Source organism: Lissotriton vulgaris, chromosome 2_2 (genome assembly GCF_964263255.1).
Source record: "Lissotriton vulgaris chromosome 2_2, aLisVul1.2, whole genome shotgun sequence".
Classification (NCBI taxonomy): domain Eukaryota; kingdom Metazoa; phylum Chordata; class Amphibia; order Caudata; family Salamandridae; genus Lissotriton; species Lissotriton vulgaris.
In genome coordinates, this window is record NC_141688.1 from 6610337 (window position 1) to 6630490 (window position 20154).

A 20154-nucleotide genomic window follows, 5' to 3' on the forward strand; every position below is an offset into this window, starting at 1 on the left:
AGGAAAGGCTAATAAATATTTATTTTAATGTACTTGAAGTAATAAGAGCAGTGTGGTGAGAAATGCTCCTTTGTCTCCTGTTGTCGCCCTTAACGAGCAGTGGTGCAAGTTGAGGATGGGCATTGTTGGTTCTTTTCAATAGTTAGAACCCTCATAAAATTACATTATATTAATTGTAGTATCCTCATGTTGTTTAAACCATGATGTGTGACCTCAGTCACTTAGGGTGTGGTGTTAGATTTTCTGATGGTTGAGGTTTCTAATGAGGGCATAGCTAAGACCATCATAACTGAGAATAGAGCTTAGTTTGTGCCAGCTGACATGAGGAATTGCCTAGGGACTTAGCCATTACTTATTGCATGCGTTCTTTGTATTCACATGAAGTGTTTAGTGAAAAACATAATAGGAGGTTAATAGCTGCGTACAAAGGGCAATGGAGAAAAGAACATCTCTCAATAGTGTTCTGCATGTGAGCTAACTATACCATGTATAATACAGTGTCTGGCGTTTCTCAGTTTGTGTGTCTCAAGTGACGCTTGGCAGCCTCAAAGCTAAATTCACTATAATTGAAATGTGCTGAAGCAAGACAGAAGTTCTGAGAGTTTCACTATTATAAAACATCGTGGGAAAGTGGAAGAAATACAAAAGGGGATTTGACAAGAGTCATCAAGTGAAAGATGTGAGTTGGAGTTTAGAAATAAGGTTTTTGCGGAAAAAACAAACATTTTGAGTAAAAGGGTCCTGAGTTTGTTTGAGCTGTTAAAGATTGTTGAGGTGAAAAGTAATGTGGTAGTGGGAAATACGGATATCTAGAGGATGACTAGGCTGGTTCGACCAGGTGGGTGTGGAGTTCATAAGGGAGCAATAAATCAATTTGAGACTTGATTTAATAGAGGTGCAAGATATGATGATTTTTCATAGAAGAGTCTTGTCTTATTGAGGGTTTACATGAGCTCACATTTGTTTGTGTGACTGTATACTCAATATGCTACTGCCTAATATATAGTTTTTAATGTGACATGAGTTCATAGTTTTCTGTAATTGTGTACTCAACCACGTACTAAAGTTTCTTAGTGTGAAATCTGTAAGTATAAGTATAATGATGTGTTATGCAATGATTTTCTTATTCCATGTTATTCAATTTTTTGTTTTCTCATATTACCTAATTTCATTATCTATATAATCTTGCCATATCGTGTTATCTTTATTCTCTAGTGGTATGAAGGATAATATATTGTGGTTAGTTGCTTGTTTGTGTTGATAAAGACATATCTTTACTATGCCACTTGGAATGGGTCTAGAATGTGTAAAGTCAGTTGCTTGTGAACTGCCTAGCTGCTGGGTCATTAGTGATCCAAGTCAAGATAAATACACTTTACTTTGGAGTTTATACTTTTCTAGACAACAGGATTTGATATTCTGTTCCTCTGGCACTAAGGAATCAGTCAATGTGCAAACCCGAACCAGAAAATCAGTTATGCTGCAGCCCATAGACAACCCACTCAGCATTTGTTGCTTAAGATGGGTTTCTGGTAACGGTCAGTCCCAGGCGACAAGATAGGGGCAATTATGAAACTCAAATCCTCTTTCATAAATGAACCACATACACAAGGAACACTAGAAATAGAATATGCATTTAAAAATGTTTATTTTAAAAGCATAGTACATAAATATAAATTGTAACCACTCAAAAAATAAACAAGAAAGCAGCGAAAACCTGAATTTATACTGTGAACAGCAATAAATATTTCTAGCAGTAGCATGGTTATTTCCTACTTCTAAACACTATGCTTGCTTAGTAGTTTAGTAAAAGCCAAGCCTATCTTGTGTTTCAAATGTTTTACAAAGTCTCATACCAGATTCAGAACACCAGCACTATTGCTGTGCCATAATAGCAATCCTGCTATTTCTGTCGATGAGCAGCTGTGTCTATCAAAGAACAAATACAGCTACTTGGGCTCTCCTCTCTCCATCTAGCTCTCTGCATTCACTTTCATACTACTTAGTCAGCGGCATGTTAACAACTGATAAAATAAACAAATAATATTAATATACTTTTTCACCCATTTCCAAATATTAAACAATGTTCTTTAAAATAAAACAAAACATAACATGCAATTTCCAGTGTTCTAGAAAATCTGTTTGTTTATCACAGATAACAATGATGTTCTTCAGAAAAGTGATAACTTAACAAAATGTATTCACGTAAGCTTGATTATCAAATTTTCTTGAAACAACTAAATGACTAAACAACATGTTAAAATTGTTTATTTCAAGAAATGTGAATTTCAAGAGATCATAGTATGTATTTTTGGATTGTTTGACTAACACAAATTTTGTATAAAAAAAATCAAAGGACCGCAAAGGGCATACATGGAATTTTTACAATAGAGTGAGAAACTGAGTTTTTTAATCTGTCCTACACCTTTTTTATACTGTTATACATACCTTCATATCCTGCTATTAAAGGAATTACATTTGGGGTGCAAACCCATTAAATATAAATGTACTATATTTTCAAGTTGAACATATTTGAGTGATAAGAAAATGTGAATTGCTCGTAAAGCCTATCATCAATATCTAGAGTTACTTTGGAAACCAATATTTAGATGTTAGAGTAACACACAGGTGTGATAGATGATTGGCTTAGGCAATAACTGCTGGAATTAAATTAGAAACAGATGTAATTGAACTGAAAATAATGCTGATCAATGTTTGTCTTGTAATATCGGCATAGTAGTATACATATGCATTTGTTACGTGAACCTCTTCATTGGTCCTCTCCCCACCATGCAAAACATTTTACTCCATTCTTTTATAAACAGACACTTAATAGAGAATACTTAGAGACATATGATTTATTGCAGTGAATTTTAGTATTCACGAGGAGTGCCCACTGAGACTATGGAAATACGTGCTCATATCTCCTATCAGTATATGCACAAAAACTGAAATTACGTTTAGATGCAAATACACAGTCAAGAGACAATAATAAAAGTAGCCTTCCTATAATACCCTGTCAATGCACTTTGATTCTTTGGTGTACAGGGAATAAAAAAAGATATGGAAATTCACAACTCAATCATTTACTACACAATATCTCAGATGAGACTACTTGTGTACAAAGTGGCAAATACAAAATCAATGTAAGATTAAATTGGTGGCATGAGCTTAATTGCAACAAGTCTGAGATTAATAAAACAATTTTACATACTTCTATAAACAGACCCTAGATATTAATTATTTTAGATTACTGTCACCCTTCTGAGTGCTGTCACCCTTCTTAGTGGCTAAACATGGATATCAATGCAATTGTCACTCTGAAACTGCACCAAAAGCTATGCCCCACGGAGATAGAAAGCAGACATCCTAGATTTTAATTTCTGTGGGGCTAATTGGTCTTCAGATCTCCATACGAAAAGACAGCAGGCTTCCTTCCATTTTTTCTGCATAATCTTCATCAAATCTCTCATTCTGGGCCACAGTGAAGTGATTCTTCCAGTCACCAGTAATCCCTGTAAAGACAGAGACAAAAAAATGGTAGATTATTATGCATCTTCTGTCCCATATCGTTTAGGGAAGACCAAGAGAGAGAGTGAACAAGGCTCTTATTTTGACTTCATTGGTTATATATAATGGCTCTCCTAATATGTCAATGACTTGCTCTAATTCCTTGATGCATGTGGTTAGATTAACCAACAATGCACATGGGAAAATGCTGGCTCAAAGAGAATGCCAATATCATGAATATTCAAATAACGAGCTAATGCACCGAATTCACAAGCTCGTGTGATTTATTCCACTTTTCTTAAACTTTTTTTCAGAAAAGTTAAATTAATTTAAATGATGTCATTGACAAGAATATCAAAAAAATAATAATGATGAAACAATTTAGGTGACATAAACATTTCACGGTTGTACAAATGTATGACAAACATCAACATATATTTACAAGTGTGCATCAAACATCAACATATAATATAAATTGCATAAATGCTGCACAATTGACTGAACACTGTGTAGCTCAATATGAGGTACCAGTCCTTGACTAAAAGATGATAATAGCACTTGGGCAGTGTAAAGAACCAAGCTGTCTAAGTATAAGAACATTTGAATAAATGACACAAGCTTGTGAATTCAGTACCTTGGCTCGTTATTTGAGTAATTTTGAGAATTTGAACTACTGGATACTTTTTTAGTATACAAAATAATAGAGGTCCTATTCAGTTAGCTTGGACCCAGGCCTTCCATTGGTCCTAATATCATGAATATGGCACCTAAGTGTCTGAACTATTTGATGTTCCATATACAGATGTGACTCGTAATGCTGCTGTCACATACTATCTCTAGCTCTTCTTGTGTCTCAAACACTGTCATCTCCCATGGCTATTTTCTATACTCTTGCAGGAGGTGGTTAATCTGACAACTGACAGGACACCCTAACAAGCTTTCCACTTTAGAGCTTAAGGCCCAACAAGGACTAAATGTCCAGAGTTTGGGTAACTGGAAATTGTTGAGCAAAGGCACTTTAAGGCAGCCACAGCTGGCAGTGGGAGTGCCTGCAGGGTGGTGATGTGGCGAGGGGGCGGGGCAGGGTGGGGTAGTAATGTATGTATTACAGAGTTTTACAGGTAAGTAAACATTTTTTTAAATTATTTTTTAATTGAGACCAAACAGTAAATAACACAGGTTCCTACTTATACAGCAGAATTGGTTTAGACATACAGAATAAAAATATACAATCATTAAACACGTTATCCAAACAGTAAGCAAAAACATTCCTGACAATTAGGACTGAAAAAGAAATGCAGAGGCAAAATAAAAATAATAGCACAGGTATCACAGATATGTGGCCTAGACATTCGTTTTCCTTTATGTAATCCATTCCGCCACTGGCGCCCAGATTCGGGTTGCCAGTTGACGCCTCCTCCCCCCTTTACCAGAGAACACAGAGAATTCTTGCCTATATATAGCTAATAATCTTGCGCGCCATTGTACAAATGTTGGAGCTTCTGGAGAAAGCCACTGAGAGGTTATGCACAACCGGATCTGAGACATAGCAATGAATATAAGGGCTGACTCATTTGCAGCGTAGCTGCCAGATATTGTATTTCCAACCTCTACCCCGAAGATCACAAGTGCCGGGGTCATTATACATCTAATCTTTAGTGTATTATTAATAAAACACTCGATATCATCAAGAAAGCCACAAAGTGATTGGCAAGAAAAGAACATATGTATTGAATTGGCTGCCAACAGCCCACAACGAGCACAAACATTTCCCTTTATGGCACCCCATTTTGCAATCTTAGCGGGAGTGTAATATAGATCAAACATTGCCATATAACTTTGAGTCTTAAGTGAGCCCGAAACAATAACCTGCCTAGCAAGTTCTAACACCGGAGATAAATCAACCTCAGCAATTCCTAATTTCGATTCCCACTTAGCACTTTGAGCTGTCAAATCATCCGGAAATGTTGAGACTATATATTGGTACAATATCCCTATTCTACTTCTCTTCTTGATTAAATCAATAAGTGGCACTTTCTCCAACATACCAGGTGTTTTCTTCAAGCATTTTTTAATAAAGCTTTGGATCTTTAGATACTTAAAGAAATCACGTGGAGATAGCTGAAATGTATCTCTAATGTTGCCGTAAGTTAAGACGACACCATCCTCCACCAAGTCACCCAACCTACCAATACCTTTAATTTGCCAGCTGTGCAATATATGGTCCTGAAAGATACAAGGAAACATTTGAGTGGCTTTAAACGGCACATACAGATTCATATTGGGTATACCTATTTTCCTCCTAATCAATCGCCAAATAGTCCATGCAGCTATCAAGACTTTGAAGCGAGTTCTCTTATAATAACTGGGTTCAAGGACCTCCAGGAAAATCCCTTTTGCAGCAGACCCCAATCCAATCTCAAAGATAGTCGGACTATTACATAATAGAACATTCAGTTTATCCCCACAGATCAACACGCCCATTCCTTGAAACATTGCAACCCAATAATATGTAACAAGACTAGGAGCCGACCAGCCCCCTCGATCACGAGGGAGGCAGATCCATTTGGCAGCCCTGCGAGATCGCCTATAACCCCACAAAAATCTGTGGCAAACCCTATCTGCCTTAATTAGACTTGTTTGGGAGATCAAAAGAGGGATGGTCCTAAACAAATATAAGAACTTAGGAAGAACTAGCATATTAGGAACACTACAACGTCCATATAAAGATAGGTGCAGGTTGTCTAGTCGCTCTAATTTAGTGTTGACATCATCTATAACCGGAAGAATATTTAGATCCGGGATAGTATCAACTACCGAAGATATACGAATCCCCAAATACGTAGCGACAGGAACTACTGGAGCATCCGATGTTGCCATGCCGGGTGTCTGAATCACCTTGTTTTTTGAGACATTGAGCTTATATCCCGATATTGCCCCAAAGTTCCCTGCCAATACCTTAAGTTCCCTGAAAGCAGATGTGACGTCTGATGTTATGACAACTATATCATCAGCATACGCTAACAGATTATAGGACAAGTTGCCTGCTCTTATAGGTATTTACTCTGATTATCAATAATCTTGGAGAGGAAGGGATCTATATATAGGGAAAATAACAGGGGGGAGCAAGGACACCCCTGTCGTGTGCCCCTAGTAATATGAAAGGCACTAGTCAGCTGGCCAGAAATGCGAAGTTGAGCTCTCGGGGAAAGATACATCGCACTAAGCGCCTGTATGAATTCCTTAGGGAATCCTTCCACTTCAAAACAGCCCACATAAACCCCCAGGAGACCCTGTCGAATGCCTTCTCGGCGTCCAACAGAATCAGGTTTAAAAAAAGAGAGGGTACCCCACTTTCACCAGGGAACAGGGTAGGAAGACAGTTAGTCAAAGGGGAAATCCCTGGAGTCAACTAGTCCACTAATCACTATTGGCCTTTCTTGTTGTAAAAGGAAAGGTCACAATATGCCATGGGTATTCGGACAAACATAAAAATAGGTTTCCACAAAGAAATGGTCTTGTTTACAATCTAGATTTATTAAAATTACATTTAATTAAACAATAAAAACAAGATAAATTCATACAATTCTTCCAAAACAATTAAAATCCAAGATTAGGTATCTTGGAGGGATAAAAATGATTATTCAACAGTGTTACACAAACACAATATTACGGTACACGATAAATGGAAAGACAATCAAAATATGTTCACAATAAACAACAGACTAAACATAATCACAACAAACCCCTCATGTATAAGTGGCCCACTTGATATCTCTGCCACTGTATTTCACTAGATCCAATGGCCGTAGACAATTTGGTTACTCTAAAGCTTTAGTGGAAAGATGTGATACCCATCTAAAGTTTTACCCGGCCCTATCTGGATTCTTTTAGACCAAACAGTGCGTCGACGCGTTTCGGTGCTTAACACTTGATATCGTGGCACCTTCCTCAGGACTTCTTATTTCTGGGGTTTCGGTTCTGTGAATATATTAGGAGAAATGTGCGCAGTCAAATATCGTGCATTGAAACCTGTTGTCTCATTTACTATAAGGGCTGGATTGCTAAGATTAACACATACCCACTCTGACTTTACACTATTAATTATAACTGCCATTGTTCTCTTGACAATTTATAATTCCTGACACAAATCCGCTTAATTAGAGAATACAATTAATCACACAATGATGTATACAGTGGCTCAATTGCATGTAATTTGTCCTCTACTCTTTCTGTTAGACAATTCCATTCGCCAAGTAGCAAACATGTGATTCACATATGACATATGGGCCCTCCAAGTCTTTTTCATTGTGGAAGACCAACTGGTATGGGAGGGACTAATGAACCCAGGGGCCCGGGAAAATAGATAAATGTAGATTCTCACCCTCGGGACCGTGTAGGAAACGTTCCTAGATGGGGTCTATTTGAAGTATCACTTTTTGCTACTACAGATGTAGTTCTTGGAGCCTTCTGTTAATTAAAAAAACTTTTATTAGGGGTAAGATAGAATCTCCCATCATCTACTCACTGGGAGGTACTTTTTCATTCTCATATTTACCTCTCTCCTGTTAAGGGAGCTCCTTTTTATGGGGTTCCTTGGTTTGTAATTGTAATTGTAATTTTAATAAATCTAGATTGTAAACAAGACCATTTCTTTGTGGAAACCTATTTTTATGTTTGTCCGAATACCCATGGCATATTGTGACCTTTCCTTTTACAACAAGAAAGGCCAATAGTGATTAGTGGACTAGTTGACTCCAGGGATTTCCCCTTTGACTAACTGTCCAACAGAATCAACCCGAGGGGAGAGTTCGTAACCTGGGCCCAGTCAAGTAATACAATAGAACGTCTGACATGGTCAGCAGTGTCTCGGCCCGGTATGAATCCATGCTGATGCATAGAGACCAAAGGTGTAATTACCTGCACTAATCGGCCTGCCATTATTTTTGAATACATTTTCAAGTCGCTGTTGATTAGAGAAATAGGCCTAAATGATGATGGTAACAGCTCCGGTTTACCCTATTTTTAAACAGGACTATGGTAGCGTTTGGCCAAGATTCTGGGACTATTCCCCTCTGGGCTGCTCTTAATACATCAAGAAAGACCTGGCCGAATTCAGCTAAAAACATCTTATAGACTTCTAATGGGAATACATCAGGGCAACTGGCCTTTCCATTAGCCAGAGATTTAACTGCAATCTCGACCTCCTCCCATTGAATGGGGTGGCTAGAAATTCAGCCTGTTCGGGAGATATACCGGCAGTCTCAAGGTCCGCTAAGAAGTCTTCTGCAGCCCTCTCTACATTTAACCTACAGGTGTCCTCTTGATACAGACGGGAATAAAAGTCCACAAAAACCCTGCTAATATTTTCCTGCGATTCATGTATTATTCCACGTTCGTCTTGGATTTTAACTACTTGATTCTGAATGCTTCGTTGACGCAGTCTCTTGGCAAGGACCCTGCCCGAGTTCTCCCCGAACTCAAACATCTCTGTGCGATACTGTGAATATTTTGATGCAAGATCCTGTCCAAGAGACTCCAGCAGACTAGCCTTAAGAACGGCTACCCTTTGAAGACACAGAGCAATATCATTTCCATCCTTTATATTTACAGTCAATTCAATTTCTGCCTCTCTAAGCTCTCTAAAACCAATACACATCTGCTCTTTTTCTAAATTCCACCTATAGGAAGAAAAGCTTTTGGTTTCACCCCGAAGACCTGCTTTCAGCATGTCCCAAAACACTTGATCTGAGGCAGAGCCCCTGTTGATATTTAGAAACTGAACAATCCATTTTTTGATCTGCGAGCAGTACCCCTCATCAGATAATAACTTTCTTTCAAATGTCCAATCTCTGGGTGGTTTCCTAGTTCGTGGCCAAGGGCATTCAGAAATAAGTGGATTATGATCAGAAAGGAGCTGAGGCAAACAAAGGATAAAACTAACAGCTGCCACATGTTTGGACAAAAAAACATAATCTAACCGAACGTTTTTCTTATGGGGTATAGAGTAGAACGTGAAACCATCCTCTGTTTTCTTATGGAGATACCATAGATCTGCAAGGCCATGCTCCTGGATAAGAGCCTGGAGAGCTCGAAAGACTTTTGGTTTTCTCCCCACATACTTGAGTGTACCAGCGAGATCAAAATCACTTGATATATTAATGTTCATATCTCCACAGAGAAAGATCGGACTAGGCCATGTTGCTAATTCTACATCTAAGTATTTAAAAATATCGGGATCATCTAAATTCGAGCCATATACATTACAGATTGTTAATAATTTCCCCCCTATGTGGAATTCCGCTATAGCCCACCTTCCCATTTTATCCCCCAGTGTTCTTTTACACAGAGCAACACCAGTCTTTGAGTATATAGCAACCCCTCTGATCATAGAAGTCTGTTTAGAGCAGGCTAGCAACTCAAACCCAGGCAACCTTAGACATTCCCTCTTCCCCCATGGAATGTGTGTCTCCTGTATACAAAGTATATCGACATGCATGGAATTGACTATTTTAGAGAAAAGGGCCCGTTTTTTTGCATCGTTAAAGCCACAAATATTCCAGGTACCTATAACCAACTTATCCTGCCCCATCAGAGGAAAAAAACCAAAGCATGTAAAGGCTTTCCTCAGCCTATACAGTACATAGTAGAACCTGCCTACTTTTATATGAGCACTCTGTACTGCCAAATCTGCAAAATAAGTCTCATTATTTTTTAATCTTAAAGCAACCCCGGTAACTAACCCCCACCCCTGACCCCCCTCCGAAACTCCCACCCGAACAACCCCCTCCAACCAATTAGAGGCTTAAGATATGTCCTCAGTGATGCTGAGGTGCAACAGCCGTATCCCCACCTAATCAAATTCCCCACTACACACATGTGACACTCTCTAGATCCCACTCTAGAGCTCAATTATTACTCCTCATAACAATAGTAGCACACTTTCGGGTATCAAAGTCTTAAACCAGAAAAACTAAAAAAAAAGGGGAGGAACAGGAAGAATTCACCTATTCCACCAGAGCATATGACATTGTCATCTATAAAGAAAACTTTTGCCAGACAAATAGAATACCCAATTATATCACAAACAGTGATCGAGGAGTAAAAATCTTTGTAGAGAGAGACACACAGATTGATATTTCAATATGACAAATATTGTGATTGTGATTAACCCTACCCACCACCCAATATACTAAACATCTTGAGATCAAACAATACATTATATGTTCTCAAAATCATGCTTTAAGCTTTAAGCTCTGCTCCCAGGTAAACCATTCCCCTTTCATAGCGTTTTTAACTGGGAAAAGGAAGTAATTCGTGCTCACAGGTTCCCGTTTGCAGTGCGACAGCATGGGAGTGACAGACAGGGCGATCAAAACTCATACCCTAGGGCAATATTAATTTGTGTGAATAACTATTTGTTGAGAGAAGCTCTTTATGATCTTGCACGGCCTGGTAAAAAGCGAACTGGTATGGGATGTGAGTTCTTTGTTCGCCCGGACTTCTGTCCAACAACCGTCAACGAACGTTTGTTTAATGCAGAAATTATTTGCTCCCTTTCAAGCAGTAGGGGCCCAGGTTTTTCTTCTCAATCCTTCCAAATTGAAGGTCATGGTTAATGGTCAAACACGCTTCTTCACATCTGCTAGGTTGGCGAAGGACTACTTATCTGAACTGAAAAAAAATGCTAAAAAAGGTAAGTAAACATTTAAATAAATAGAACGAATTTCGTTGCGCGCACTGCGTCGCATTTGGAGATACTATGAGTCCTCATCGAAGCTTGTCTTTTGAGTGCAACAATGGAGCCCATTGCTCAGCTATGAAGTCCACAGTGTCCAGTCTACATTTTAATGACAAATTGTACTGCATCACAGTAATCTTAGGTAGCCTGTGTGATAGAGGAGTGTAAGTCTTCGGGGATAGCAGGGAATACTACATGGGTAACAGAATCCAAAAGTGCATGGGAGTAGTGGCCTTGCAAAATTTCAGTGCATTTGGATTCATGGTCTGATGGATTAGTGGGGAAATAATTCAGTTTATTCTGCTGATAGATGCCTGAACCACCAGACTTTCCAGTGTTAGATTGTGTCAAGAAGGATAGGTTGCTCATAGCAGGGAGATGGAGTCAAGCTACATGCCTGGTTACCATTTGCCAATAATGTTGCCCATTTTATAATCAGGGTATCTGTTAAGGCCTCAATAAAAAGGAGAAGGGGTTTTGTCTGCATCTGTTCAGGTTGTACCTGTGAGAACAGTTGTTCTCACCATGATGGTGTTCTGTTGGGGGGCTGGGACCTCTTCCACCCTCCACATCAACACAGCAAATGAGGCACTTTCCTGAGTGGCAACCCCAGGATCTAAGACTATAAGAAATTTGGGCTAATGGTTTAGGGGGTAACACCCTACTTAAGCCACAACCACAATCTTTGACAGGGTGAGCCACAAAAGTCACTAAATTAAATGAATAACAAACATGGATTTATAGAGGACAGCAGATGCTTTGAAGAGTGACCCAGTTTTGAGACTTTAGGGCAGTGAATTAAGCCAGGTCAAAAAGCAAAGTCTTCATTTATTTCTTAAACGCCAATTAAGACACTTCAAGATGCAGCTCAAGAGGTAGTTTGTTCCAGGCATTGGATGTCAGAATAGAGACAGAGCAACAGTCTTTACTTAAGTGATTAATCTTTGGCAACACTGCCTACACCAACTGAGAGGAACTAAGCCACCTCATGGGCGAGTAAACTGTACTCTATGCTCGAGATAATGAGGGACTGCATGATAAAAAGCTCTATGAGTCAAAATGATCACCTTAAACAGGAACTATTTCCTGACAGGCAGCCAATGAAGCACATGTAAATAAGGTGAAACTGTAGTTTAAAATGGAGCTCAACAAGAAGTTGTGCCGCCAAATCTTGTACTACCCGAAGCCCAATAATCATGTATTCCAGCAGGCCTAGGTATAGACCCTAGCATAACCCTTTGGTTATGCTAGGCTCCATACCCAACACACAAAAATCCCACATCAATTTAGAAAAATAGAGTCAATATAATGACACCAGAGCAAGTTGAATCCTACCAATAGAACCTGAGTTATGAATTAAACATTTTTTAAGTGAAAAATAGTGCCTAAGAGATCAAAGCGCCAACTGAAGGGATCTAGTTGCTCAAGACTCAAAGGTTATGGCCGACCGTGATGGAGTGCCGTTTGACTACATGAGGTGGATTGGGCCCGGTTCAGCCCTTTGGACTAAAAAGAAAAGTTCCTGAGAAGGCAGAGTTCAGTGGGGCAAGGCAGCCGGTGGTGTCCAAGAAGGAGGTGTTGTCGTCAGGGAGCAGATTGGATGAAGTTGCTACTACGTTTGGACTTTGACACTTTTTTGGAAGTTGAAAATCCCCAGTTGGAGGAAGTTGCTGTTGTAGCCGACAAGGGCACCACTTCTGAGAGGGTGTTCTGGACAGGATTTTCTGCTGTGGAGAAGAATATAGCAGGAGCCACCACGAAGTCAGGCTGACCGGCAAATCACCTTGTGCTGATCTGCAAACAGGTAGGTCCTGGTCAGCTGTTGGTTCTATTTTTTGGTGAAAAGTTTTCCAAATCCCAAGTTTCTGGTTTTGTCTGGAGGCACACCTTTAGCTAGGCCTGGGTGGTAAATTCCACTCCACTGGTAGCATGTGCCGAATCTTGGCAATTCCCTGTTCCGCAGAGAATGCGGAATTGCCAAAAATTCTGTGATCCGCAGCATAGCGGAATTTTTCCTTGTTCACGCTTTCAAAATTTGTGTTCGCATGCGAGGTAGCGATTTGCAGAGATCCCTGCATTCGCTGATGAGTTTTCCTATCCGTTCGCGTGCACCACAGGATTTTAGTAGCCAGGCGGAACAAGCAATCCCGAGTGCTGAAGTAACGTTGCGTAACGCAACTATGTTACGTTATATGCTGTTTTGTAACACGCACAACTCCTACCGGAGTATCCTGGCACGGTATACCCCTGGGGAACCCATCCTGGCTTTCCCTGTTGGATGGTCCCTACTGGGAGTCCCCAAGGTGGAGCCAGGCATCCCCGGCGTTGATGGGGCCGTTGTGGAGACTAGGCAAGCTAATGCCCAGAGTTGCCGAGTGGGACCCCTGGTTAGAGTAGGCACCGAAGTGAGAATTATCGAGTCCGCTAACCCTGGTCCACGACCCTGCCGGGAATTGAACCCTGGTCCCTGGCCGACTCCTGCTTCCGGGTCTGCCGGCTCTAACCAGTGAGCCACACCACTCCACTATGCAAATCCTGCCCACTCCTACCTTTAGCCCCACCTCTAAGGGTTCACTTGGTGGGTCACAACTCACTCCAGCCAGAGACCAGGTGCAAGGTTCAAGCTCTCTGGAGCTTGTTATGCCCCAGTAGCTCACACAGGATGCCAAACAACTGGCACTTAAAGTCACTCTGGTAGTACTGGGATCAAGCAGGGTGGCAGGTTCCAAGTAGGAGGGAAGTCCTCTGAGGTTACAAGGCAAGCTTCATGCAGCAGAGTAGTCCTTTGGTAGCAGCAGGGCATTTTCTAAGGGGTACAAATCAGAACTCAGGCCTCAAATAGCAAGACAGTCCTCTGAGGTACAAGGCAGGACTCCTGGGGTCATCCGCAGGTACAGGAGCCCATTAAAAAGTTGGTCCAAGGGTCCAATATATATATACCTGGTTCCAGCATTTGAAGTGGAGGGACTTCTAGTCTACATCCACATCTGGTTCTGGAAATGTCCTTTTTTCCCCTGTCCAAGCACCAAGTGGTCTAGGGTGACTGAAGGCTGGTGTCAAGTTCCTTTTGAGTGTGCTGGAGGCAGTGCTTTAAAATGTAAGTGGGACAGGGAACAGCTTCTGACTGGGTGGGCCATCCTGTCAACACCCAGCCCTCTTTGTCTCACTACCTAGGAAAAATACACAAAGGGAAACTGACAAGCTATTCACAGTCATGTGACCCTTGTGACCTTATATGAAAACTAAATGTTCCAATTGTGTGTTAGCAAATCTTACCGTGTTTGAAGGAGAGAGTGGAAGCACTTTAGCACAGGTAAGCAGTGGTAAAGTGCACAGTGTTAGTCACATTTGTTATCAATGGCAATTTCAGACTTATACATTATAAGTATATCCATCAGTGGTATTACTCTCCGGCGCAGCTCTATAAATTTGGATTGAGAGAATCTGATTGTTGTGTGCGCTGTGGGAAGGAGGGTGCAGATTTTGTGCACTTAGCGTGGGCTTGCGTTAGAATGTCTGTGTTCTGGATGAGCGTGACTGAGGCGCTGTCTGATATGACGGAGGTTAGGATTGAATGTGACCCCAAGGTCTGTTTATTGGGGTTAGTGTCTGCAGTACCGGCGGGGTATGCAAACTGATAGTACTGTCCTTGCAACTGGCCAAACCCAGGGTAGCCATGTGTTGGGGTGGGCGGCGGGCACCTGATTTTAAACTTTGCTTTGACCTGGCATATTGCCGAGACCAATTAACCTGTTACCATGAGGGTCTGCCATCGGCATCTCGACCACGGGACATCTGGGGCCCTTACACTGAGTACATGCTGACGCGGAGGGATGCCATCTGATGCTGGTTATTAATGATGTTGTGACTCACCTTGCCACCTCCAAGAAAGATGTAATATTTTATTGATGATGCTGCTGTGTTGCCTGTATATGCATTCAAAAAGGTGCTGCCTCAACCCCGACTATTACCTTGGACATTTGATGATTATTCGATTTAGCTGTGTAACCGTGATGTACTAATTGATTATGGTTTTAATTGCAAATGGATTGTAACTATGTTGTTATTGCCAAAATGGAAAATAAAGCATAAAAAAAGAAAAAAAGTGCACAGTGTTATAATGTCAGCAAAAATGAAATTCAGATAATAGAAGGGAAGAAGGCAAAATTTTGGGGGGAAGACCTCACAATAGAAGGTCGGGTCTAACAAAGACCAAGCTGGAGTGGAACACCATCGGTGTAGAGCTTCTCAACACCGTCTGTCGGCTCGTGGGGGTATTGCTGAGAAGTTTCCGGATCCAGCCTGATGCCTAGGAAATATTCAAAAGGTGATGAATCTGCGATTAGAAGTGTCCATCATGTTGTTATGTCAAGGGGTCTGCCTCTGTATTTGATTTTGAAGTTTGTCCAGAGTGCTACCCATAAGGAGTTTTTGATGCTTATCTCTAGTTTTTGGTCTACCTTGAGGAGAGCTTGTTTTGTTATTTTGAATATCGGGTTCCCTTTTAGTGCCTTTTTGATGGTGGTTAGGAGGGTGAGCGGATCGGTGTTGCCGAGGATGGCTTTTCTAGTAATAGCCAGGTCAGAGTGTATTGTTGATTGTTGAGCACCCAGTGCATCCCCAGCCTGGCTACCGCGGCCATCTGGAATGTTCTAGGGTCTGCTACGTTAAGGCCCCCTTGCTCTTTCTTTAATCTCAGTTTTGCGAGGCCTATTCTTGTTTTTTTACCTCTCCAGATGAGTTTGGTCTGTTTTCTTGTGGAAGTCATTGGTTAGTGCTGGGGGAAACATGCTGACTAGGTAGTTCACTATTGGGGTGATCATCTTTTTGACTTTTTCTATTCTTCCCCACCAGGTGTTATATTTGGGCAACCAGTTTTTGAGCAGTCCCTTTATTTTGTCTAGGGTGTTTTTCTCGTTCTATTCTAGGGTACTTTTTAGGTTCCTCCCAAAGCTGATGCCTAGGTATTTGATGGATCTCGTTTGCCATGCTAGCCCTGAGCTACCCAGTACCTCTTTAGTTGTGTGTATGTTTAGAGGCATACACTCTGACTTCTCTCTGTTTAGTTTGTAACCGGAGTGAGATGCGTAGGTGTCTATGGTGTGCATGAGGGCGGGTATGGACTTGGCTGGGTCTTCTGTTGTGATTAGTAAGTCATCTGCATAGACAGCTAGTTTGGCTTTGGTGTTGTTTATTGTTATACCTGATATGTTCTCATTTGCAATGATGTCTCCGATCAGTGGTTCTAAAGCTAGTAGGATCGACAGTGGGGATAATGGGCAGCCTTGCCTGGTCCGTCTTTGTAGGTCGAAAGGGGTTGAGGTCGTGCCATTGATACCGATCTGTGCTTTGGGCCTGCATGCATTGTTCTAGGAAGTGCCAGGAGACTCTGTCGAAGGCCTTTTCTGCATCGAGCGTGATTGCGACTGACGAGTTGTATGAATTCGAGCATTGCTCAGTGATTTGACAGAGGAGTCTCGTGTTGTCACTTGACATTCGTGTTTTCATGTATCCTACCTGTGTGTTTCCTATTAGCTGTGGGAGCAGTCTATTGAGTTTTGTAGCTAGTATTTTGGCATAGCTCAGATGGAGGAGAAGGGAATGCCCCTCACTTTCAACAACATGAAGGAAACACATACTCTCCCAGATCTAGAGCTGTACAATTTCCTGGCGATTAAAGCTGCCATCACAAAAACATATCTAGGTAGGCGGACCCCATCAATATTCCAATACATGGAAAACATAAACAAGACCGGCCACCAGGTGTCACAGCTGCACAAACTCCTCCGCCCAGCATCCACAAAACTCAACGCCAAAAACACAGAATACTGGGAAACCCAGATAGGCTTGAAACTGACAGAACAAGAATTACAGACCATATGGAGGGCCCCTACACACAACATAATATCACCAGTACTATTGAGGTAATATGAATTTTTTTGGTCAATTATGTCCCCTATCGTAGACCCCAACGGCTCCATGTACGTGCTTCTAGTACATGTAAGTTCCCTCCACAACCAGCTATGAAGACGCAAATACATTTGCGTCCAACGTTAACATGTCCTCTTTCAGATCCACCATGAATGGGTCCGAAATTCAGTTCCTAAGTGTGCCTTGCCAACGTCTTTACATGGTGCACTTTCACGTTTTTCTGGCCCTGTCGAGTTTGGCCTTGTTTTCTGCCATTCAAGCCTTCTCCTGCCTTCTGCCTCTGGAAGCTGCAACCTGGACCTGCATCTGTATCCATTACCTTTCACTCACTCCCTGCGCGGCTAGCGGTGCCTGGCTCGGCCTGCTCGCCTGCCAAGACTGTATTCAGCCTTCAAGTTATCTGCTCCGCTCCTCGAAAAATACATTCCTGTCTAGTAGTTTAGGTAAACATCCTTCCCAGCTGCAGAGCAAAGGGCCCGGCCTTTCTGTCTCCATGCAAGTAATTCATAGCTTCCGTTACCATGGTAGGCCCATGGCCCCCTTGCTTTACAAGTAGACACGCAGTCGCATATGCACGCATTAGCAGTCAGTATAGAATAGCCTCTGCCCGAGAGACCTTTCCTTCTAGATAATACAGTTCCTCAAACACGAGATATTAGATATGATTTGGGATTAGGTTGTTCTGACACTCCAGACTTCTGTCTCCACATGTAGGGCTAAATGTCAAGTCCCCTTCACCCTCCAGTTACACGTCAATCACACGTCATGCTGCGGCGCGCACATCTCTGCCACATGTTTTTGCTGACTCTGCAGGATCCTTCTAGGGATCCACCCATTTATGACACCTTTATGTGACGTTTCTAGCACACACCTCCGTGTACGCCCTAGTGCACGCCTTCTGTTACGTACTTCTGTTCTTATCTCGTTTCTCTCAGCTGTTACGCCTTCTGCATTCAATACTACTGTATGCATTGACTATATATATGATATCCTGTTAATAAATCATTGTACATGTCCATTGCAATTCCCACCCTGAACCCTCGTGGCGATGGGTCATGCTACCTGGTTCGAACCAATTCCTTTTTAAGGAATAAAACCTTCATAAACCTCAGATGCCACGGACTCTGCCTTTTCATTTTGACTGAGTTATTCTTATTGAACTTTACCGCATAAATTCCGTATAGGTAATTAAAATTTACCACATAATTGGCGCCCGAATAGGTACCCCTCCCCCACCCCACGCGCCGGCGGTGCGTTGCAGGCCCGGTCCCCTGCCACAGCGCTGACGGACAACTACGCGTACCCGCAGGATTTCCTGTATCTCCCTCAGGCCAACGGAGGTGACTGAGGCTGCGATCGACACCCAGACGAGGCGGTGAGGAGTGCGGAGGATCCCGACCAGAGCCTAGCTGAGAGAGCAAAGTCCGAGGTATCCGGAGGCCCACTAGTTCCGAAGTTCCGAAGTGCTTACGTCACGAGTCGAGTCGAGTCCAGTCCAGTATCGAGTTTCCGAGGCCTTCTGTTCCGTGCTTCCCGGTGAGTACCGTTGCTGGGGACGCATCTAGACTAAGCATGAGCGAATTTTGCGGATCTCGCGTTCACGAATTTTGCGGATTTGCGGATTCGCAATCCGCAAAATCCGCGAATTCCCGCGAATTTGCGGATTTTTTTTTTTTGTGTGTTCGCCCGTGTTTCTGCCAGTTCGCGAGGGTTTTGTACACTTTCGCAAATTGCGAACTTACCTGTCGGGTCGCAAGTTTCGCGAACTTGTTGTTTCTACGTGTCCAGCCTGTTTGGGACACTCTTCTTCATCACTGCCACTCTCTGTCACCACTGCCACTCTCTGACTACTCATGCCACCCTCTGGCCCACCCATGCCACCCTCTGTTTCATCACCACACCCTCTGGTTGTCCAGTGTATATTATTTTCGGCAAAGCAAAGCACACCTTCCCTGCCTCAAGTGACCTGAATTAATTTGGGGCTGATTCATGTGTCACAGAATATTTTTTTAGCTGGCACCTGCTTCCCTGATTAGTGATCTTTTGCACTTGCTAAGTGCTTTCATTGTTGCAAAATTAGTTACAACACCTGCCCTGCCCCAACTGACAATAATGAATTAGGGGCTGATTAATGGATTTTAACTTCCAGCCTGGCTCCTGCTTGTCTCCCTTAGCTGTAATTCAGGACCTTTGTGGCATATGTGTAACTATTCTGAGGTTCAGAGCAGGGTCACATAATAGTTTCAACTGGCAACTGAACTCTGGAGGGGCCCCTCAGGAAGCACTCCAGGAAATGGCTACTAATGATGAGCCTGAACTTTTGAACCTGGTAAGTAGTTACTTTCAGTTTTGCTAAGATCGTATTTCTGCAATTTTGCACTTATTCGCGGGGCGCGAACTCACGCGAACAGTGCGAGCAGTGCGAGCAAAATCCGCTGCTCGCGGATTTGCGGATTTTGCGGGAAATTCGCAAATCTCGCGGATTGCGGATTTCCCGAAAATCCGCAAAATCCGCGAGCGGAACGGATTTTCCGCCCACGCCTAATCTAGACGAGCACATTAATTTGTGCCGGTCAAGACGGGTTTGGGTACGCAGACCCGGTCTGCACTGTTTAGCGGTGTATCTGTACTGTTTAGCAGTATATCCAGTATGCAATTAGCTAGTTTTATTCTAATCATTATTGTTCGTTCTACATTATTGTGTTCACTGTATTAGTTGTGTCCAAGTTCGAGTAAGTATCAAGTCCCGAGTAGCACGGCTGAAACATGCCGCTGTTTTCCAAACTGAAACAGATAGGAACTAGAAAAGGGATTCTAGAAGAAGCAGTGCCTGTTCCACCTAGGGACACTCCAGGGCACTTTATGTACCACAAACATGGCCTAGATGCCATATTATATCTCGATTTGTGGGTAGACTATACCAAAGATTTAGCAGAGAGTCAGAGATGGCCCGCTACAGGAACATGGGATGC

General features: G+C 42.1%; 1 protein-coding gene across 1 annotated transcript in view; it reads right to left on the reverse strand.

Moving 5' to 3' along the window:
• Nucleotides 1–1681: 1681 nt before the first annotated feature.
• Nucleotides 1682–20154, reverse strand: part of LOC147728930 (sulfotransferase 1 family member D1-like) — a 264975-nt gene continuing 246502 nt past the window's right edge. Inside the window, exon 8 of the mRNA XM_086959170.1 lies at nucleotides 1682–3515. Within this exon, the coding sequence (XP_086815296.1) occupies nucleotides 3403–3515 (113 nt within the window). The 3' untranslated portion in view covers nucleotides 1682–3402. The remainder of the gene's footprint in view (nucleotides 3516–20154) is intronic.